At 36.0% G+C, this 19,776-nt stretch overlaps 1 protein-coding gene and 1 long non-coding RNA gene across 5 annotated transcripts; one reads left to right on the plus strand and one right to left on the minus strand.

Annotated features, from left to right (window-relative positions):
* The first annotated feature begins 1,250 nt into the window (after positions 1-1,250).
* On the plus strand, positions 1,251-17,971 carry CCDC28A (coiled-coil domain containing 28A). 4 transcript variants are annotated; one of them, XM_073219671.1, is made up of 6 exons: positions 1,251-1,423; positions 3,801-4,000; positions 10,344-10,507; positions 13,756-13,910; positions 15,765-15,787; positions 17,374-17,971. In XM_073219671.1, the coding sequence occupies exons 2-6, from the start codon at positions 3,843-3,845 to the stop codon at positions 17,408-17,410; spliced, it is 537 nt and encodes a 178-aa protein (XP_073075772.1). In that variant the 5' UTR covers positions 1,251-1,423; positions 3,801-3,842; the 3' UTR covers positions 17,411-17,971. The 4 variants fall into 4 exon arrangements, with proteins under 4 accessions (XP_073075772.1, XP_073075775.1, XP_073075773.1 ...); XM_073219670.1 differs by having other exon boundaries at positions 1,253-1,423; positions 17,424-17,971; XM_073219674.1 differs by lacking the exon at positions 13,756-13,910.
* On the minus strand, positions 17,059-19,758 carry LOC140845484 (uncharacterized). Its single transcript, XR_012124278.1, has 3 exons — positions 19,677-19,758; positions 18,621-18,806; positions 17,059-17,190 (listed from the first exon to the last, which is right to left on the minus strand). It is a non-coding gene; the product is annotated as an uncharacterized lncRNA (long non-coding RNA).
* Between the last annotated feature and the right edge of the window lie 18 nt (positions 19,759-19,776).

Genomic DNA, 19,776 nt, shown 5'->3' on the forward strand with positions numbered 1-19,776 from the left:
AGCTCAAAAACATAGAATTGGGTGAAAAGTCAAGTTGTAGAGCAATACACAAATATAATAGCATTCATGTAAAACTTCAAAAGCCCAAAGTCATTCTATATATTGTTTATATATACATAGCAATAGTGAAAACATGCAAACCTACATTAGCAGGATACTTAGCAAATCTAAGATCACAGTTGCCTCTTGGAGGGAAGTAGAGTGGCACCCACTTCATCTGTAATATATTTCTTTCATTTAAAGGTATAAAAAATGACAAAACGGACATCCATTCATTCTGTAAAGCGGGTACATGAACGTTCACTGTTTTTCTTTTCCAGAAGTTTAAGAACTGGAGGGGGTGGTGATGGAAGAACATCCCATACTAAAAGTCAGGGATTTGGGTCTTCTTTTCTCTGTCTCTCTGGCTTTGATATCATCTCTAGATACGGTTTCCTCATCAGCAAATGCAGAAGTAGGTGGTACTCTCCAGAGTCTCTGCAGATTAACGATCTATGAACCTAAAACCGCCTCACCCCCAACCCCCACGCGGGGAAGGCTATCCAGACTAGGGAATGAAAGATGGATTTCTCCCTTCATTTATGATAATTCCATCTCCCTCAAGCCTCAATTTCCTCTCCAGAGGCAATATGTTTAGTGCAGGAACTGACTTGGCGACGAAGAGACGTGTTTTTATTAGCCTTTCTGAGTGATTTCTAAAACGGGGATTTTAACACCTACCTTATATAATTGTAGTGAGATAGAGGTAACAAGTCTAGGGCTTTAACAGAGTAGCTATTAATAGGAGTAAAATAATCTCATCTAGGGTCTCAGCATCCGGGTCGCTACAGAATCACAGCTTTTCTCGCTGCTTCCCAAGTTTAAATTGATTTACCTCGCTAAATCCCGGCGGTGAATCAGAAACCATCCAGGACTGGTTGCTATGACGATACTTGGTTCCGCCCCCGGGCTTGCTCGAACAGCATGCTGGGAATTGTAGTGCGTGGGACGGACACTCCCGTAAGGGGCACCCGAGAGCGCTTCCGGAAAGGGTATTGCATTTCCCTTCCCTTCACCCCTTATCCCTCCTCTATTCGGGGCCGCAGAACCCAGAATAGAAGCCCAGCTATGGCTTCTCCTGTCCAGGCCCACCTAAGGTACAGCTGAAGGCAAAACAGAGGAAGCAATGCGGTGCTGGCAAGGGCAGAAACAGGAAAGGCACTGGTGGAGCCGGAAGAGGCGAGGCTCCCGTCGGTGGCACGGAGGCCCCGCCTCCTTGCGTCACTTCCGTAAACAAAGGGCGCTGTGGAGGCGCAGGCCCCGGGATGTGACCCCGGCACAAGCTGCAGCTGTAGGGTCTGCGGCTGCAGCTGCGGTGGTGACTTCCGAAACTCCGAGGTCTTTGCAGGTTGAGGAAGAGGACCCCGATTCTCTTCTTCCTCAGGTACCGAGCGGAAGCAAAGATTCCTCCCCAGGGTCCCCCTTAGGCCCCTCCCATCACTCACTGTGGCCGAGGCTGGATTCTGAAGAGGCGAAGGGTAACCGCGTTGGCTGATTGGGAAAGGGGAATGAGGTGAAGTCAAGAGGGACTCTTAGTGGTCCTGTTTGGCGGCTGTGGGGTTCTGGATCTAAAAACGAGTGAGTTAACTACAAGCAGTTTACAAAGGCCTTCTCTGAAAGGTTCCTTGCTGCTTGGTATACCAGAAGGATTTCCGTGTTCTTGCGACATAGATGTTACCTTCCAAAAACGAAAAAATTTTGAGCGCTGGCCCCTCAAAACATCCTACTGATGCCGGGGTTCTTGTTCACGAAGCCGAAGAATGAGCTCCACAAACACTCAATGTAGAAGAGCAAGGTACAGGCTTTTATTTAGAAATAAAGTGAGAGAATAGAGCTCCTGGCTCATGCCAGGAGGGGACAAGAGAGCCCATAGTGGTGCGTTGTTTAGGGGGTTTTATAGGCAGTTGAGGATTCTTCGAGAACAAGAAAAAAACTTAGGGGTGTGGACTTGCATCACCTGCTCTGTCCTCAAGGTGGGCTGGGTCATAGTCTGATTGCTAGGGCTGACAGCGGAGTCATGGGTTATGCTGATACCCTTGCAGAACACTCCAACACTCCAACACTCCAGACCAAGTTGCTCCTGGCCTTTTGACCTTTAACTGATCTCACTGAAGATGTCTATATTCTTAGGTATCTTTCCCTAGAGAATTAGTGTGATCTTGGCTTTGCATAATGCTTAACAGAGTTTCAATGGGGACTTCTTTGCCCACTGTTACATTGCTCTGACTGTAAATATTCCGCCCTGCTTTTCCTGGAGGCCCTCACCTACTCTGACTATACCCATGGTCCCTGTCTCACTACTTTAGTCCACTATTGGTTTATTTGCATTGCTTTATTTCCTAGGTTTTTTTCTGTCTTGTCTTGCGTATTAGCATCATTAAATTCGAAGGCCAGTGTGATTATGTGTATCATAAGTTTGTACAGATCTGTGCCCCTTTGGAAAACTGATATGCCATTGCTTCTACTCAGTTGTTTTTTTAAGTTCCACTTAATTTGTGCTGAAACAACACTAAAATGTCTGTTGTTACTAAAAATACTTCTTAAAGAAAAAATTGTTAGCCAAGATTTAAGCGGACTTACAGTAGGCATCTGGATTAGAGACTGGGCATTAGAGCCTTTCTTTTAAAACTTTTTCTTTGTTGGAGTTATCAAAGCTCCAGTTACGACTGTCCATAGAGGTAGCCTGCTAATGGCATGAAGTTCAGACAATAGCAAAAAATCTGTTTTCATTAAAATTCTCAAGTAATTACTTTAGGAGTGACATCAGTGGACCTGGATATTTTTGAATGGTCATACCATGATTAAATTCAGCACAGTGTATGAGCAAAGGCCTAATGAATCTAAGGCACTTTACAATCTGATAATGCAAATAATTGATACATGAAACAATATAATTAAGAACTTAATATTATGCATAAATAAAAAGGAAATGCAGAAAGATTTTAGATGGATGACTGTTAGGAAGACAAAGCTGGTTAATGTGTAAAGTAAGTGGAAATTATTGGATAAATAGAAGGCCTTACACATATTCTCTATGGAAGGGCGAGCTGTAACTTCACAGCGCAACTTTTTCGATATTAGCAAAACTAAACATGTATCATACACTTCATATTTCCTGGGAAATAAATAAAGTATATTCAAAATAGTTGTGGAAAAAGTTTAACTTTACAGAAATTCACTTGATCAGGAAATTAGAATCAGTGTTACTCCTAGCAGAAACTGAGTTTTTGCTTGGTTGTTGAAATACAGTTTCTAGTTGATAGTTAAAGTGCAGGTATCTCCTGTCAGTTACACATGTTTTTGAATCTAGTTGGTTCTTCCAAGAATACAACTTAAAAGGGAGACCTAAAGGCCACCTAAAGCTTGAGTCAGGCTGGGAATATCAGGAGGCTGTTACATTTTTTATGCATTTGTCCCCCTTCTATCATGTAGGCTTTTGGGGGTCAGAGACTTTGTTGTCTTGTTCAGTGCCATCTCCCCAGTGCCAAGAACAGTACCCGGCACATGGAAGAGAGTAAATATTTATGGGATGAGTGAATGAAGAAAATGGTGAAAAAATTTTTTATCTAACAGGCAGTTTTGCTTATTAGAACCTCTTTGTACATTGTATGGTAGGTTAAACTTAAGGGATCCTAATTCTGACTTTCTCTAATGCCTCTGAAATTCTTGATCCTCTTTCAGCCTATGAAGTGGGTCTTTAAACCTCTTTCATTTTGGCACATTATACAGCATACATGTCTAATTTTTCTGTGTTTCCTTAGGTCATAATAAGCTGGCTTTGGTGCGATAAGGAACTTAACACAATGGAGGAGCGGAAAGTGAAGAGGAGGAGTCCTAAGTCTTTTAATGCCCACTCTACTCAGGCTGTTAATGCCAAAAAAAATGCCATTCCAGTTAGTAAAAGTACAGGGTTTTCAAATCCTGCATCACAGTCAACGTCACAGAGACCAAAGTTAAAAAGGTGAATTCTTTTTTTCATATTATCATGGCAAAATGCTATTAAATACTAAATCTGGTCATTCTTAAAACTCTTCTCTTGGCTTGACTTTTAAAAGTTTTTAAAATGTCACATTTATATGAGGCACATACATATATGTGATTTAGAAAAAAATTTATGAAGGTTGCAGTGTATAGGGATTGGAGAATGCAAAGTGAATGATTGGTCTGAAGGCCCTTACTTTGTCTTATATTAAAACACACAGAACATGAAAACTTCTAGACAAAGTTGACAAGTTAGCCAGAAAGAGGAAAAAATATATACAGGTTTTTTTTTTTTAAACTAAGTATTTGTGCTTTGGTAGTTTTTCCTTTTAAAAAAGAGTGGTTTAATTGTTTTTGTGGGAATGATTTGCATTTATTGTAAAGCTTCAAACACAGGAAAAGTTAAAAGAAGAAATCTGAAACATTAAAATCGTACCACCTAGAAGAAATCATCACTAATATTTGGTGAACATCATTTGTCTTGAGGTTCTATAGGGAATAGAATTGACAAGTTTAAATGTGTCATATATTGCTGCTGCATATATATATTTTATAATGTTAAATGTTTGGAAAGCAAGATAACATCTTTAGAGAAAAAGCATTTCATAATCTCAATCCTTTCTAATTATGATTAAATAAACTTACTCCACTTGCATGCTTATCATGGAGAGTCAGTTAAGGAAGTGCTGTAGCACTAGCCACAGAGTTTACACAAAGAAGAGATTGCTGCCTTGATGATGACCTTAGACTTTTTTTTTTTGTTGATATACAATCTCAAGTTGGTTTCAGATATACAACACAGTGGTTCAACAGTTACCCATATTATTAAATCCTCACCCCTTCTAGTGCAATTACTATCAACATAGTAAGATGTTACAGAATCATTGACTATATTCTTCATGCTTTATTACCTTCCCTGTAAACCAACTTGTATCCCTTCTTGGTGTCTGTTAGTCTACTGCTACTTTGTTCTTTCTGTTTTACTTTGTTGTTATACTCCATAAATCAGTGAAATCATATGGTATTTGCCTTTCTCTGCCTGGCTTATTTCACTGAGCATAATACCCTCTCGATCCATCCATGCTCTTGCAAATGGCAGGATTTCTTTTCTTTTTATGGCTGAGTAATATTCCATTGTGTATATGTACCACCTCTTCTTTATCCATTCATCTATTGATGGACACTTAGGTTGCTTCCATATCTTGACTATTGGCAACGGTGGTGGTAAACATAGGGGTGCAGATGTCTTTTCAAATCAGGGATGTTGTTTTGTTTGGATAAATTCCCAGGAGTGGAAGTACTGGGTCAAATGGTATTTCTATTTTTATTTTCTATTCTGTTAGTCTACTGCTACTTTCCACAGCGGTTGCACCAATTTATATTCCCATCACCACTGTAGAAGGGTTCTCATTTCTCCACATCCTTACCAGCATTTATTTTTTCTTGTCTTTTGGATAGTGGCCATTCTGACTGGTATGAGGTGATATCTCATTGTGGTTTTAATTTGCATTTACCAGATGTTTATTGATGTGGAACATCTTTTCATGTGCCTGTTAGCCATCTGAATTTCTTCTTTGGAGAAGTGTCTGTTCAGGTCCTCCAACCATTTTTTAATCAGGTTATTTGTTTTTTGGGTGTTGAGGCATATGAATTCTTTACATATTTTGGGTATTAACCCTTTATAGATGAGTTATTTACGAATATATCCTCCCATACTGTGGGATACGTTTTTGTTCTGCTGATGGTGTTTTTGCTGTACAGAAGCTTTTTAGTTTGATGTAGTCTGACTTGTTCACTTTTGATTTTGTTTCCATTGCCAGAGGAGATGTGTCCAGGAAAAAATTGCTCATGCTTATATTCAAGAGATTTTTGCCTATGTTTTCTTCTACGAGTTTTATAGTTTCATGACTAACATTCAGGTCTTTGATCCATTTCGAGTTTACTTTTGTCTGTGGAGTTAGACAATAATCCAGTTTCATTCTCTTACATGTAGCTGTCCAGTTTTGCCAACACCAGCTTTTGAAGAGGCTGTCTTTTCCCCATTGTATATTCATGGCTCATATAGTAATTGACCATATATGTATGATTTTATATCTGGGCTCTCTATTCTATTCCATTGATCTGTGGGTATGTTCTTGTGCCAGTACCAAATTATTTTGATTACTGTAGCTTTGTAGTAGAGCTTAAAGTCAGGGAGCATAATCCTCCCATCCCCCAGCTTTGCTCTTCTTTCTGAGGATTGCTTTGGCTATTCGAGTGGGGTCTTTGTGGTTCCATATGAATTTTAGAACTATTTGTTCTAGTTCATTGAAGAATGCTGTTGGTATTTTGTTAGGGATTGCATTGAATCTGTAGATTGCTTTGGGCAGAATGGCCATTTTGACAATATTAATTCTTCCTATGGGATAGATTTCCATTTATTGGTGTCTTCTTCAATTTCTCCAATGAGTGTCTTGTAGTTTTCAGAGTATAGGTCTTTCACCTCCTTGGTTAAGTTTATTCCTAGGTGTTTTATTCTTTTTCATGCAATTGTAATTGGAATTGTTTTCCTGATTTCTCTTTTTGCTAGCTTTTTGTTAATATAATAAGAATGTAACAAATTTCTGTGTATTAATTTTGTATCCTGCAACTTTGCTATATTCAGTTATTAGTTCTAATAGTTTTTTTGTGGAAGAATTTAGGGTCTTCTATGTACAATATCATGTCATCTGCAAATAGTGACAGTTTAACTTCTTCCTTACCAGTTTGGATGCCTTCTATCTCTTTGTGTTGTCTGATTGCTGTGGCTAGGACCTCCAATACTATGTTGAATACAAGTGGATCTTATACTCTTTAAGGAAACAAAAGGGACATAGCCAAAGGCACTTGGAAAAGAACATACTAATATGAGGGTTTCCTTTGAATAAAGTATCAGATTGTCTTATATCAGTTTATTTGTATCTCCTTGTCATTTTCTACCTTGTACCCTCTTCTAGAATGTAGGCTAAGTTGATCATCCTTTTTTGTCAGACAGTACTTACAGTAGGGCTTTGCACATAGTATAATTTCAGTGAGTGCTTTTCTATTGTTGAATTGTTTTAACAAAGTGAGTGTGACACGATCAAAAACACTGAAATAAGGATAAACAGGTTTTTATTTTCTTTTTTGAGAGGGTTGTTAAATGATGAACTGATGTTAAATACTTGGATAAAACTTCCAATTTGAAGAAAAAAATACATTTGCTATACTGAAAGTTTATAGTAGTTTATGTCAGATTTCAATGTGAATATAGATCTCTCAGGGATCTTTTTAAAATGCAGGTTCTGAATCAGTTATTCTGGAATGGGCTTCAGATAAGCATTTTTTTTTTTTTTTTTTTTTTTTTGAGAGGGCATCTCTCATATTTATTGATCAAATGGTTGTTAACAACAATAAAATTCAGTATAGGGGGGTCAATGCTCAATGTACAATCATTAATCCATCTCAAGCCTAATTCTCGTCAGTCTCCAATCTTCTGAAGCATAACGAACAAGTTCTTACATGGTGAACGAATTCTTACAGAGTGAATAAATTCTTACATGGTGAACAGTACAAGGGCATTCATCACAGAAACTTTCGGTTTTGATCATGCAATATGACCTATAAACCATCAGGTCAAATATGAATATTCATTTGATTTTTGTACTTGATTTATATGTTGATCCCACATTTCTCCTATTATTATTATTATTTTTATTTTTAATAAAATGCTGAAGTGGTAGGTAGATGCAAGATAAAGGTAGAAAACATAGTTTAGTGCTGTAAGAAGGCAAATGTAGATGATCAGATGATCAGGTGTGTGCCTATGGACTAAGTATTAATCCAGGCTAGACAAGGGCAGCAAGACATCCACGGATGCAGAAGATTTCTCTCAAAGCAGGGGGGGTGAGGTTCTGAGCCTCACCTCTGTTGATCCCCAAATTCTCACCTGATGGCCCCCCTGCGACTGTGCCTGTCTTAGGTTGTTCCTCCCTTGAGGAATCTTACCCGTCTCTGGCTAACCAGTCATCTTCCGGGGCCATACAGGGAAATGTAAAGTTGGTAAGTGAGAGAGAAGCCATATTGTTTGCAAAGGTTAGCTTTTTACTTCTTTGCAGATTTATGCCCTGTGGCTTCTATGCCCAGCACTTGTCTCGAGGTATCTTTACCACCTGGAGGAATTATGATACTCGGTAAATTCTATATGAGGCACGAATTCTATTTAAGGTTTGTAATTAGGAAGGAAGAAGAAAAGCTATAGATGTAGCATATGAAGGAAACTTGGGAGGATTGATTATTTCTTTGACATATCTTCTTGTATAGTACCTTAAGTATGTATAGGTTTTAAACTACTAACTAATTTGCACACACATATTAACATAATAGGAATACGGTGACATAAACAAAGCAAATCTATAATTACCAGCCATCTCCAGTGAAGCCAAGAAAACCATTTAGGCACCCTAGGCATTTGTGAAAATTTATCTATGATATGATGGATATTTTCCAACTGTACTTGAACCATCAGACAAATTAAAGCAGCCCATTTCTGGGATCTGTTCACATCCCATATGTTCTTTTAACCATAGATAGTCTATAGTCATGAGATTTTGGGGTGCTACAACTTGCACCCCTCCCAACTCCTGGTTGAGTTCCAACAGTACAGATCCAGTCAAATTCGTTGTCTCACTGTATGCACATGCCAACAGATAAGCATTTTTAATAAGCTCAAAGTGATGTTGATGCTCTGGGTCTTGGACAGCACTCTGAGTAGCAAGGTATTAGATAATGTTATTAATATAGATCTTGCTTTATGAAGAATGGTTACTGACATGCTCTGAAACAGCCTATGTGTTCTAAATTGATTTCTTAAGAGTAGAATTTCTTTCTTGCTACCCTCTGCCCCAAACCCTATATGCCCTATTCATCTTATCCTTATTGTGGTGAGTACACTTGTAGGAAGATGTCTCCATGCAACATCACGTAGAAATTAGTTGAAGTATTGAATATAAGTGTCCATCAGGATCTGTAGTGCGTGTTGGGATTATAAAGATAATACACAACCCCTCCTTACTTAAGAAGCCTAGGTAACTCCATATTCTTTCAACATTCACTCACATGTCACCTTTAGGAAGTTTTCTCCAGCTGCTCCTAAGTTGAGTGAGCTCCTCTGTCTGGTTCCGTATCATGATATGTATAGCACCATCACTCAAATGTTGGAGAGCCTGATATATGCTAGACATGTGTAAAAAGAACTAATTTAGTTTAGGGATCCTGGAAAGGCCTTCCTGAAGACGTAACATTTGAACTGAGACTGATGGACGTGTGGGAGCCTGGCAAAGATGGCAGTGAGGGGAAGGATGCTAATGTAGGTAGAGGATTAGCACATAAGTGAGTAAGAGAATGGAATTCTAGGAAGAAGAGATTCAGAATGTCCAGAACATAAACAACAAGGGAAGATAGGCTTTCTTAAAGATATTGGACTTCATCTATCAGGCAGTGCCAAAGCTACTGAAGGGTTTGATTAAATTATATGATCCAATTTTACTTTTTAAAAATTGACGTGGCTGCTCTGTGGGGAGAGACAATACACAGAGGCAGGGAGACCAGCTGGGAAGCTGTTGTAGTAGTTGGGTCAAGAGAAAGGATGGTGACAGTGGAGAGGGAGAGAACTAGAGAGAGTAGAGAGATATTTATGGGTATAATCAATAGGACTTGATGACTGTATGTGGGGCTGTAGGAAGTTGGAGCAATCAGATGATAACAGGTTTTTAGCATTCCATCATGTGGTAATTATGAATTTATATGCCTTTCTCCTTAGACCAAGTAAGTACTCTGCCTAATGTCATGGGCACCTGTGCATACTCAGGATCTGGCATAGTGTCAGCTACAGAGTAGGACTCTATAACCTCTTGGTGAACAACCAATAGTTCAGGGAACAAAAAGGATAAAGTTTAGAACTGAAAGGTGTAATATGTTTTACTGAGAAATGAAATATGAAATGTAGGATAGCAAAAAAACTTAACTAATTCTTTTTTGAGTTTTTATAGTCCAGAGAATTAGCATATTTTCTAAATGTATTAATAAAAAATTTTACATGCCTTGGCAGATACATTTTACACATTTCTTTGAGATTTTCACAGCCCATTCTTTTGGTTTCTGGATTGAAATTAGTGTTTTTATTTAGTATTTATTCTACTCTGATGTGTGTTTTTAAGGGAAATTCCTTTTGATTCCCCAATCTAGAACAGCCTGAAAATATATAATCATAATTTCTTAAAAGATCATTATATGCTGTTAAGTTTTTAAATGCATCATTTTTGCAGAGTGGTGAAAGAAAAGACCAAACCTCAGGGTGGAGAAGGCAAAGGTGCTCAGTCAACTCCAATTCAGCATTCCTTTCTCACTGATGTCTCAGATGTTCAGGAGATGGAGAGAGGGCTTCTCAGCCTCTTGAATGATTTTCACTCTGGAAAACTTCAAGCATTCGGTAAACCATATATATTTCTCTTTACTGTTTTTTGAGATGTTTGCATCCTATTTTCCACATGTATTCTGCCATTCCTTTTAAAAGTGTCATTTTTTTTTTAAAGAAAAAAAAGTCCAGAGCATAAATTAGATTTCAGATGTCATAGAATATATAATTTGCCATCTACAATTTCAGGAAAAAAGGTTTTTTAAGAAGTTGAATATAAGTAGGATTCCTATTATCAAATAAATATCTTGAAAGTTAAAATATTTTAAACTGAGTGTTTTAGTTTTGGAAAGTCTCAAGATCATTTTTCTTTACCTTGTTAAGCCTAAACTTGTTTCTTGCCCACTATTCCTTACTTTTGAATATAAAATGATCTGGTTTTCTTTTTCACAAACAGTGAACTGATTGTTAATAAAAACTCCTGAGTAGAGTTATTTTTGTATATGAGTCCACAAAGTCAATTTTCATGTTCAGCTTGCAACTTACCTTACAAGCTTTTTCTGATGACAAAATTACTTCCTCTATTTTTTTAAAGCAATTCAAATTTTATTGAATGTGCATGTATAGAATCTCACACAGATGCATTTCATCAACATGCATGTTGGCTTTTCTAAGTGCTGTCTTTCTCTCTCCCACTTTTTTGTTCCTTGGCTTCCGTATCCCCTCCCTTACCCCATCCATTGGCTCCCCCTCCTGTCTCCTTAACCAGAGAACCATGTTAAAAGCCAGGTGTATCTTTTCCCATTTCTCTCCAGATTATAATATAAATATAAATATGCAGATTTTTGTTTTCATTATCTTATGTATCACATATATTTTTTTATGTATTGCTTTCCTCTAAGAGCTATCTGATGAGAATATCTACAAGTCACTTGGTATAACCCTAATTCACTCTTCCTTTTAATGGCTACATAATTTTCCAAGTTGTGAATATATCTTAGTTTATTCAAGTATTTCCTAATTGAAGGGCATTTACTTTGTCTCCAGTTTTGAGCCACTAAACACCACAGTATAGTGAACATCTTTTTACATATATCCTTAGGCAGATGCTTTTATTTCTTTAGGATGGACTCCCATGGGGGGGGAGGTGTTACTGAATCAAAGCATATATGTAATTTTGATTTTAATAAAAGTATCCCAATTGCCTTCCAAAAAAGCTTTTGCACTTCTAGGGTTTATCAGCAGTTTATTTCAGAACTCTTTTTTCTGAATTCCACCAGAATAGGTATTAATCGGTCTTTTAATTTTGACAGTCTATTGGTATAAAGTGATATTTCTTTTACTACTATTGAGTTTGAATAGTAAATGTTAAGTAATGGTATTGCTCTTTTCAGGACCTTTACCCAATTTTCTATTTGGTAATATATCTGTTTCTTGTTGGTAGTGCTGCTAATTGCTAACAGCCCTTTGCATAGTTTGGATACTAATCCTTTGACCTCTATATTTTGTTTTTGTTTATTTTTTACCAAATTTAATACATCTTTAGATTTTGTTGATTGTATATTTAACTTAGTAAGTTTGAATCTCTTAATACTCAGTTATGTCTTTATCTGTTTTCTTATAGTTTCTGGGTTTCCAGTTTTGGTTATACTGTTATTTGAAAAGAAAACATTAAGAACGCGTTATTTCACAGAGATGTTTTATTCTATCCCTTCCTCCTTGCTTTACTCCATCCAGTATGGTGGTATCTTCAAAATACTTTCACTTCCTCCTCTCCTCCCTTCTTTTCTCCTATCCTTGAGATACAATCTTTGGATCACTTTACCTCTGCTTTCTTCCCAACACTCTTCCTGTCCCTACTCTTATCTGACTTGTATTCTTGGATTGAAGTCTCTGTCACTTGTCAGTTTGCTGTCTATATAGATGTTGCAGATGAGAAGTCAGTTGCCAGTCGGATTCTTTCATAGCAGGTAATTTTTTTTCTGTCTTGATGCTTGAAAGATTTTTTTTCTTTATCTTTTAAAGTTCAGGCATTTACTAGGATATGCTTAGGACTGTATCTTTTCTCATCAGTCCTGCCTGGGAATCAGTGAGACCTTCTTATCTGCCAACTCATCTTTTTATCTTAAGGAAAAATTTTTCTGTTCATTTATTTCTCTTCCATGTGCCCCTTTTTATCCTTTTGGAGCTGCTATTGTTCTCATGTTAAGTCACCTGGATCCATCCTCTGAACCTCTTCTTTTTCCTTGCGATTTCTACCTCTTTATATTTTCTTTATATTGTTTTCTCTCACTCTTGCTCTGTTTAGATATATATGTAGGTATAAGTATATAATATATATGTGTATACATACATACATATATATCTCTTGAAGAAATACCTCCTAGGTTACTAATTGTTGAAAAACCATTAAAATAAAGGAAATACGAGATATTTTATTATGAAGAAAGGATGACTTTGACGGTGCTGTAACTAGCTTCAAAATTATTAGTAGTCCTTATAATTTAATATAGTCAATTTATGAAGATTATAGAAAGCTGGCTAGAGGAAAATATAGTATACTGTACATTAATTCATGTTGACTCAAAATATATACTTCAACTTTAGCTGAGCTATAGTATACCTTTGAGAAAACCAAAGATTTTTTTGAAAAAAAGAAATTTATAGTATCAAGAGGTTTCATAAGCTGTATGAAAATATATAATAATTAGTTACTCTGGACAAATAATGCCACCTCAGAGGACTCTAATTCATAAATACCATAAGACCTGTCTTTTAGCAGTTAAATTGTCTGCACTACTGAGTATATAATTGAAAATACTACATTGTGTTTTTCATGCTTCATAACATTCTTTGTATTATTTTCACTTATATTTTTTAAAGGAGGAATACATAATAGGTTGGCAAAATAATTCATGGTTGAAGTTCTTATAGGACTCTTAATTTCACTCAGATTATAAAATGTTGGGTCACTCAATTCAAATGGCATTTGTCAAATTGGACATGATTGGATGATACTCTTGCTTCTATGTATGTTATTACTATCAAAAAAATTTCTTTACCTAAGGCATGATTTTGTTTTTATAAGAAAAACTTCCCCCCCCTTTTTTTTTCAGTGCTTGTGATAATTTCTTAATTTTCATTGTTTTCCTGGGCAGAAAATTGATTTGTTATTATACACAGAAAATAGGCAGTCATTAACGATGTAATTTACAAAAAACAGGCAAGTGATTTCTTTTGAGCTCCTAGAGTTTAAAAGTCTCTTCTCAAAACAGTTAGTTAACTACCCTAGTCTTTATTAATGTTCTGGGATGTTCCCCCAGGAAATGAATGTTCAATCGAACAGATGGAACATGTTCGGGGAATGCAGGAGAAATTAGCTCGCTTGAATTTGGAGCTCTATGGGGAGTTAGAGGAACTTCCTGAGGATAAGAGAAAAGTAGCCAGTGACTCCAATCTGGATAGGCTTCTGTCTGATGTAAGTACAGTTCTTTCTCTTAATTCTTAACTTAATAAAATTTTTTTATTAAGAGAAGATTCACTGTTTTAACCATTTTAAAGTATAAAAGTCAGTGGTTTTTAGTATATTCATAGTGTTGTGCAGACATCACTACTAATTCCAGAATATTTTTAGCACTCCAAAAAGAAACCCTATTCTTCTCAATTCTCTTTCCTCAGCCCCTATCAACCACTAATCTACTTTCTGTCTGTATGAATTTGCCTATTCTGGATTTTTCATGGGATATTCTGGATATATAAATGGAATCATATAATATATGGCTTTTTATGTCTAGATTCTTTCACTTAGTGTAATGTTGTCAAGTTTCATCCTTGTTTTATTTTACTCTTTTTTTTAAAGAAACACATTCCAAGGAAATTATATCTAAAACTAAGCATATATTCTAAGGATGCTGGGAAATCTAAATGTGAAATATTCACTTCTGTATATATAAGATCTTACTAAACAGAAGATTAGTATGTCATAAGAGCCTGACATGATTCATACATGTTGTGTTATTTACTCAAGGTGGTGGTTACTTGTCTTTAAATAGAAAACTGTGTTGGTGTTTATGGTAATGTAATACACTTCCATGTATGTTAGTTTGCTAGCGGTGCCATAACAAAGTACCAAGTACCATACAAATGGCAGAAATTTATTGTCTCAGAGTTGTGGAGGCCCAGAGTTGGGGATGAAGGTGTCAGCATGGTTGATTTCTTCTGAGGCCTAGCCCCTTGGCTTGCAGATGGCCCTCCTCATGCTTGCATAGCATTCTCCCTGTGTATGGGTGCCTGTGTCCACATTTCCTCACTGTGAGGATGCCAGTCATACTGGATTAGGGCCTTCCTAATGACCTCATTTTAACATCCTCATTTTCTTCTTTAAAGATCCTGTCTCTAAGGGTCTTTAAAGGACTCACTTTCTGAGATATGTAGATAGGACTAAAACATAAGAATTTTGGGAGGACTCTATATTCAGCCCATAACACCATGTATGATTCTTGTACTGAGAAGAGTTCATTAACTTTGCCTCTTTAAATCTTTTTTTGGAACAAAAATAAAAAAAAACTAAATTCAGTGTATGTTAGTTTCGTCAATCACAGAAAGGTTTCTGTTGCTTTTATCATCTGAATAAGTAAACATGAGAAATTATATGCCCATACTTTAAAAATTTCAAGCCTCCACTTTTTAATTTCACATCTGCCATGTTTAGTCTTGCAAGTATGTCCTTTTACCAGTTCCTCTTAACAAATATAAGCTTAGTTTGTAGTACTTGTATGAGAGTGACTGTGGTATGGTAAAAAGAACACCACATTTGGAACCAGAAAGCCTTTGTTTAGTTGAGGGTCTGCATTTGGGTTATAACTGTAACTTTGGGCAATTTAGTGGACATTTCTGTAATCCAGATTTTTTCCTCTGTAAAATAGGGGTGATTAATTCTACTTCACACTGAAAATTGAATATCATATGAAATCCTTCTGTAATCCATAAAGGTTTTAAAGATTTTGATCATTAAAACGGCAATTTTTTTTCTTTTAAAAACTATTAGAGATTATTACAATTATGCCTGTTTTTAAAAATACTTAATAAAACCCCAATTTTATCATCTGATTTCTTTTCTTATATGCTTAATAAATGTGAAAGCTACTTTATAATTATTTTGCATAAGTGAGTTTCCCAAAGTCTAAACTTTTGGAAAGTTTTTCTTTAATGTTTTCCTTTTTCATTGAAAGAAAGCTGAAGTGAAAACGAGTTTAAAAATGTGTAAACAATCATCTACTTAAGATATTAGTCTTAGGAAAACTAAAATTAAATTTGTTTCTTTGTGTTACAGCTAGAAGAATTGAATTCTTCCATGTATCCTTTGCCTAATATAAAACAGCAAAAAGTTTACAAATTTTAATTTCTGGTGAATAGTCCCAATTAAGTGAACAAAGATATATTATTTACTGGAGGCATTTCTCTAACTCCTTTGGTTTCCAAATGGAATTTTTAGTTGTTTTGTATGCTGAAATTTTGTTTCTGGTTTGTTCTTCTTTGCTTTATTGTTTTTGGACTTTAAAAAAACTTAAATTTTTTTAAACAAGAGAATTAAGGTTTAGGCTAGTTGCCATATAAATTATTTTGAATCTTAGTTTCTTAAGCCAAATGGCAGTTGGATATGTAGACACAATACACTATATTTTATCTCATGACATAGTTAAGATGCATTAAAAACTGTACTACAGGATTAGCTTAAATGAAATCACCAAAAGCTCATGTGAAATATTCAGGTTTTGACCTTTTGATTTAGAGCAGTTATTTCAGAAACTATTCAAAATATATTTTTGAACATAATGATAGACATAATGTGAGATATGTAAGAACAATAAGAAATGAGCCTGCCTATAAAATAGTTTGAGAGGTAATTTGATTTGAACAAAACAATGAGATACTAGAAAGGATACAGGTTGTAGAATCAAGAGATTAGATTTTTGAAATTTGGTTTCACATTTTGATAATGTAACCTTGGGCAAACTGTTCTAACATCCCAGAGTATCTTAATATGCAGTAATTGCTACAATAAAACGTACATATGAAAATTTTCAAATTGTAGGATATATACACACATTTATTGTTATTGCTATAACATATACTGTAATTGAATTGTAAAGTAATAACAGTGAAGAAATAGAAGGTTATATGCAAATCTAGTAATAGACGTTAATAGTTAATCTTTAATGAATACTTAGTATTTGCTAAGTCTTTTATGAATAGGTTTATATGCATTGTCTCATTTGGTCCTACTCTTGGAAGTAGGGGGTGTTACACTCCCCGTTTTACAGATGAAGAAAATAAAGTTTTGAGAAGCCATAGAAACTGAGGGGAGACAATGATAGATATTATTGCCAAGAGAGACTTAAACATGGGTAAGATAGGAATTAATTAGGGGACTTAGGAGTAGTTCCTGGTTCTTTTTATTTAAAAAAAAATGCAGTGATGATAAGGGAAGGGAAGAGTACATGCAGATTCCATCCTATTTCCAGTCTTTTTAAAAACTAATTCACAGGATTACAGGAAAGGTTTTAGAGCTATGATGATCTTATTTTATTTTTGACTTTTACAAAGAAATTATTTTCCAAAGGATGATAAAGTAGTGGTGTCTTCTCAAATGAATGCTTTTCAATCCAGTCAGTTCGTATTTGCCTATAATGAGCTAGCTTCTTACCGTGAAAATAAGATTCTTGCTGCATTAAAGTAATTCTGTGCTCTTTTAGAACCTGGAAGAAAGTTTTGATTCAGTGATTTTTTTTTTAAAGTCTTCAAATTCTAGACATAGTATAATTACCTCAGTACATGGAAAATTTAAATTAGTCATCACATCCAGGTTTGTCAGTAGCAACATAGGCACTTTCCCTTTATATATATATTTTATCTCTCAGCTTCCTGAATGTAATTTCCAGAAATTTAAAAGAACTTGTTATTGAATGCAAATCTTAACTGACGAATTCAGACAAAAACTCCATTTGGCAGATGCACAAGATGTTCCAAACACTTCTACCAGCTAAAATGAAATGCAGTTGCTTTAGAAGAAAAGCAACATCCTTTACTTTTCCAGCTGAATCCAGTAGCAGAATCATCTTCAACAATAAGGAATTAAAGTGCAAGTGCAATGATTGTTTTCACATACTGCTTTTAATAAATTTGATGCTATAATTCACCATAACTGGAAGCCTAGGCCTTGTTGAAGGCTTAACCAGGAAATGTGATCCAGAGGTTGTGCTGCTATGCTTTATATTGTTGCCTTATGGGTTATACTTGAAATGCATTGTGCTACGTGTTGTTAATTGGGCTGAAGGATTTATCCTTCCTGAGCTCACCAAACTTACTCCCGTGTTGATAATAAGTTGATGATGCACAGGCTTTTCGTGGCAGCCCAGCTTCAGTTTACATTACAATCAGTACACACGCTGGTGTGTTTTCCAATGGCCCGTGACAACAAAATGTTAAATGAGTATTTGTGAAATTTGCTATTTTTAATAAAGTGATTGTTTTAATTAATCTTCATAGTCTGTTTTGAAGAAACCTGTAGTCTTTCTTCAGTCAGGGAATACAAGGGCTCAATCCTTAAAAGTAAACCGTGTTTATTAAATCTGAGATTCTGTAACTTTCTTCCAAATTTTGTTCTTTGTACACAGTTACATATTGGTGTAATGAAAAGACCTTGGGATTTACAGTTAGGTCTTGATTTGAGTCCCCATTCTGTCCCTTAGCTTTGTGTTCATGTACACTTACTCAGTTTCTTTGAAATTTTTTGTTTTTCATACAGAAAATTACCAACTCATAGTGGTTGTTACAGGAAGTAAAAAAGTGTGTATAAGATGCTTACCACTATAGCTGACACCAATAACGTTCAGCAAACGTTAGTTTAATCACCCTTTTTACACAGCTTTATTGAAATAATTCGTATGCCATAAAATTTACCCTCTTAAGTCTACTATTACTACTTTTTAGTGGGTTTTGATAGATTCACAGTTGAGCACCCATCACCATAATCTAATTCCACAGCATTTTCATCTCTGCAAAAACAAAGCCATTAGTATTCACTCCCCATCTCCCAAACCCCTCAGCCTTTGGCCACCAGAAATCTACTTCCTGTCTCTGGATTTGCTTATTCTGCATATATTCTGTAAATAGAATCAGACAATACCTGGTCTTTTGTGAGTGACTCCCTTTACTTAGCATGTTTTCAAGGTTCATCCATGTTGTAGCATGTATCAGTGCTTCATTTCTTTTCATGACCAAATCATATTCCACTTTACAGATGTACATATTTTGTTTAGCCATTCATACCTCAGTTGCCTTCACCTTGGGGAGCAGCCCCTGCTGCTGCTGCCTTGTTTCCAGGACACAGAAACAAGCATTTAATTGGGGGTGGAGAGAGTGGGAACATGTTGAATGATATAAAAAAATCTTGATTTTAGTTATTTTTGTAACTGGTCTTTTTAACTCCCCTTTAAAAATGAGAAAATAACCCTTCAAAACTGTTCAGTTGGGTTGAGATAACAGGGACAGGAGGTTGGGGGAGGGGGAAATTTCTAGGGTCTGACAGGGCAAAAGGAGACTACCATGTGACATGTTTTTTGGGGATGGGTCCTGGGATAGAGTTAAAAAGCAAAAGCTGTTTCTGGTGGATTCATTGACAGAGCAGCAGATTGACCTAGTTTATTCATTTGGTTCATTTGTCCTTTATGTGAAGGGGCCCTATGTAGGTCTCAGGTAACAATTTTAGTTTACTATTTTGTATCCTTTCACACATTTAAACATATGTTAAAGGCAACAGGAAAAAAATGAGATGCCTGGATTAGAATAAAACTTTATCACAATAAGACATCATTTATCCTACAGATACTGCATATTCCTTATAGACATATTTTAGATAATTTTAAAAAAAATACTACCAGAGGAAATCATTTAATGTATTTGTGTACATACTTCCAAACATCTTAAACTTGTTTATAAAAAATAGATCATGCTATTCATTTGGTTTTCATATTGTGAACGTATTTTCATGGCATTATCTATTCATCTTAATAGAAAAGGTAAAAACAGGCCTCAAATAAGTACGTAAAAGCATTTTGACCAGAACCATTAGAAACCAGTAATTAGGAAGGGAATTTTCTGGTTTTGGTATCTTCTGAATAATGCTAAGACTGGCGATCATACGAATTAAAATATTTGGAGGATTTGCTGAAGAAGCCCTTACCTTTCCCATCACACAGCCTCGAATGGCCCCTCCGCTCGGGGCCTTCGGGGCTTCCGGGACGTGCGGGTGGCGGCCGTCCGAGTGCCTCGGGCCGGGCTAG

This window comes from Manis javanica, chromosome 13 (genome assembly GCF_040802235.1).
Source record: "Manis javanica isolate MJ-LG chromosome 13, MJ_LKY, whole genome shotgun sequence".
In the NCBI taxonomy this organism is placed as follows: domain Eukaryota; kingdom Metazoa; phylum Chordata; class Mammalia; order Pholidota; family Manidae; genus Manis; species Manis javanica.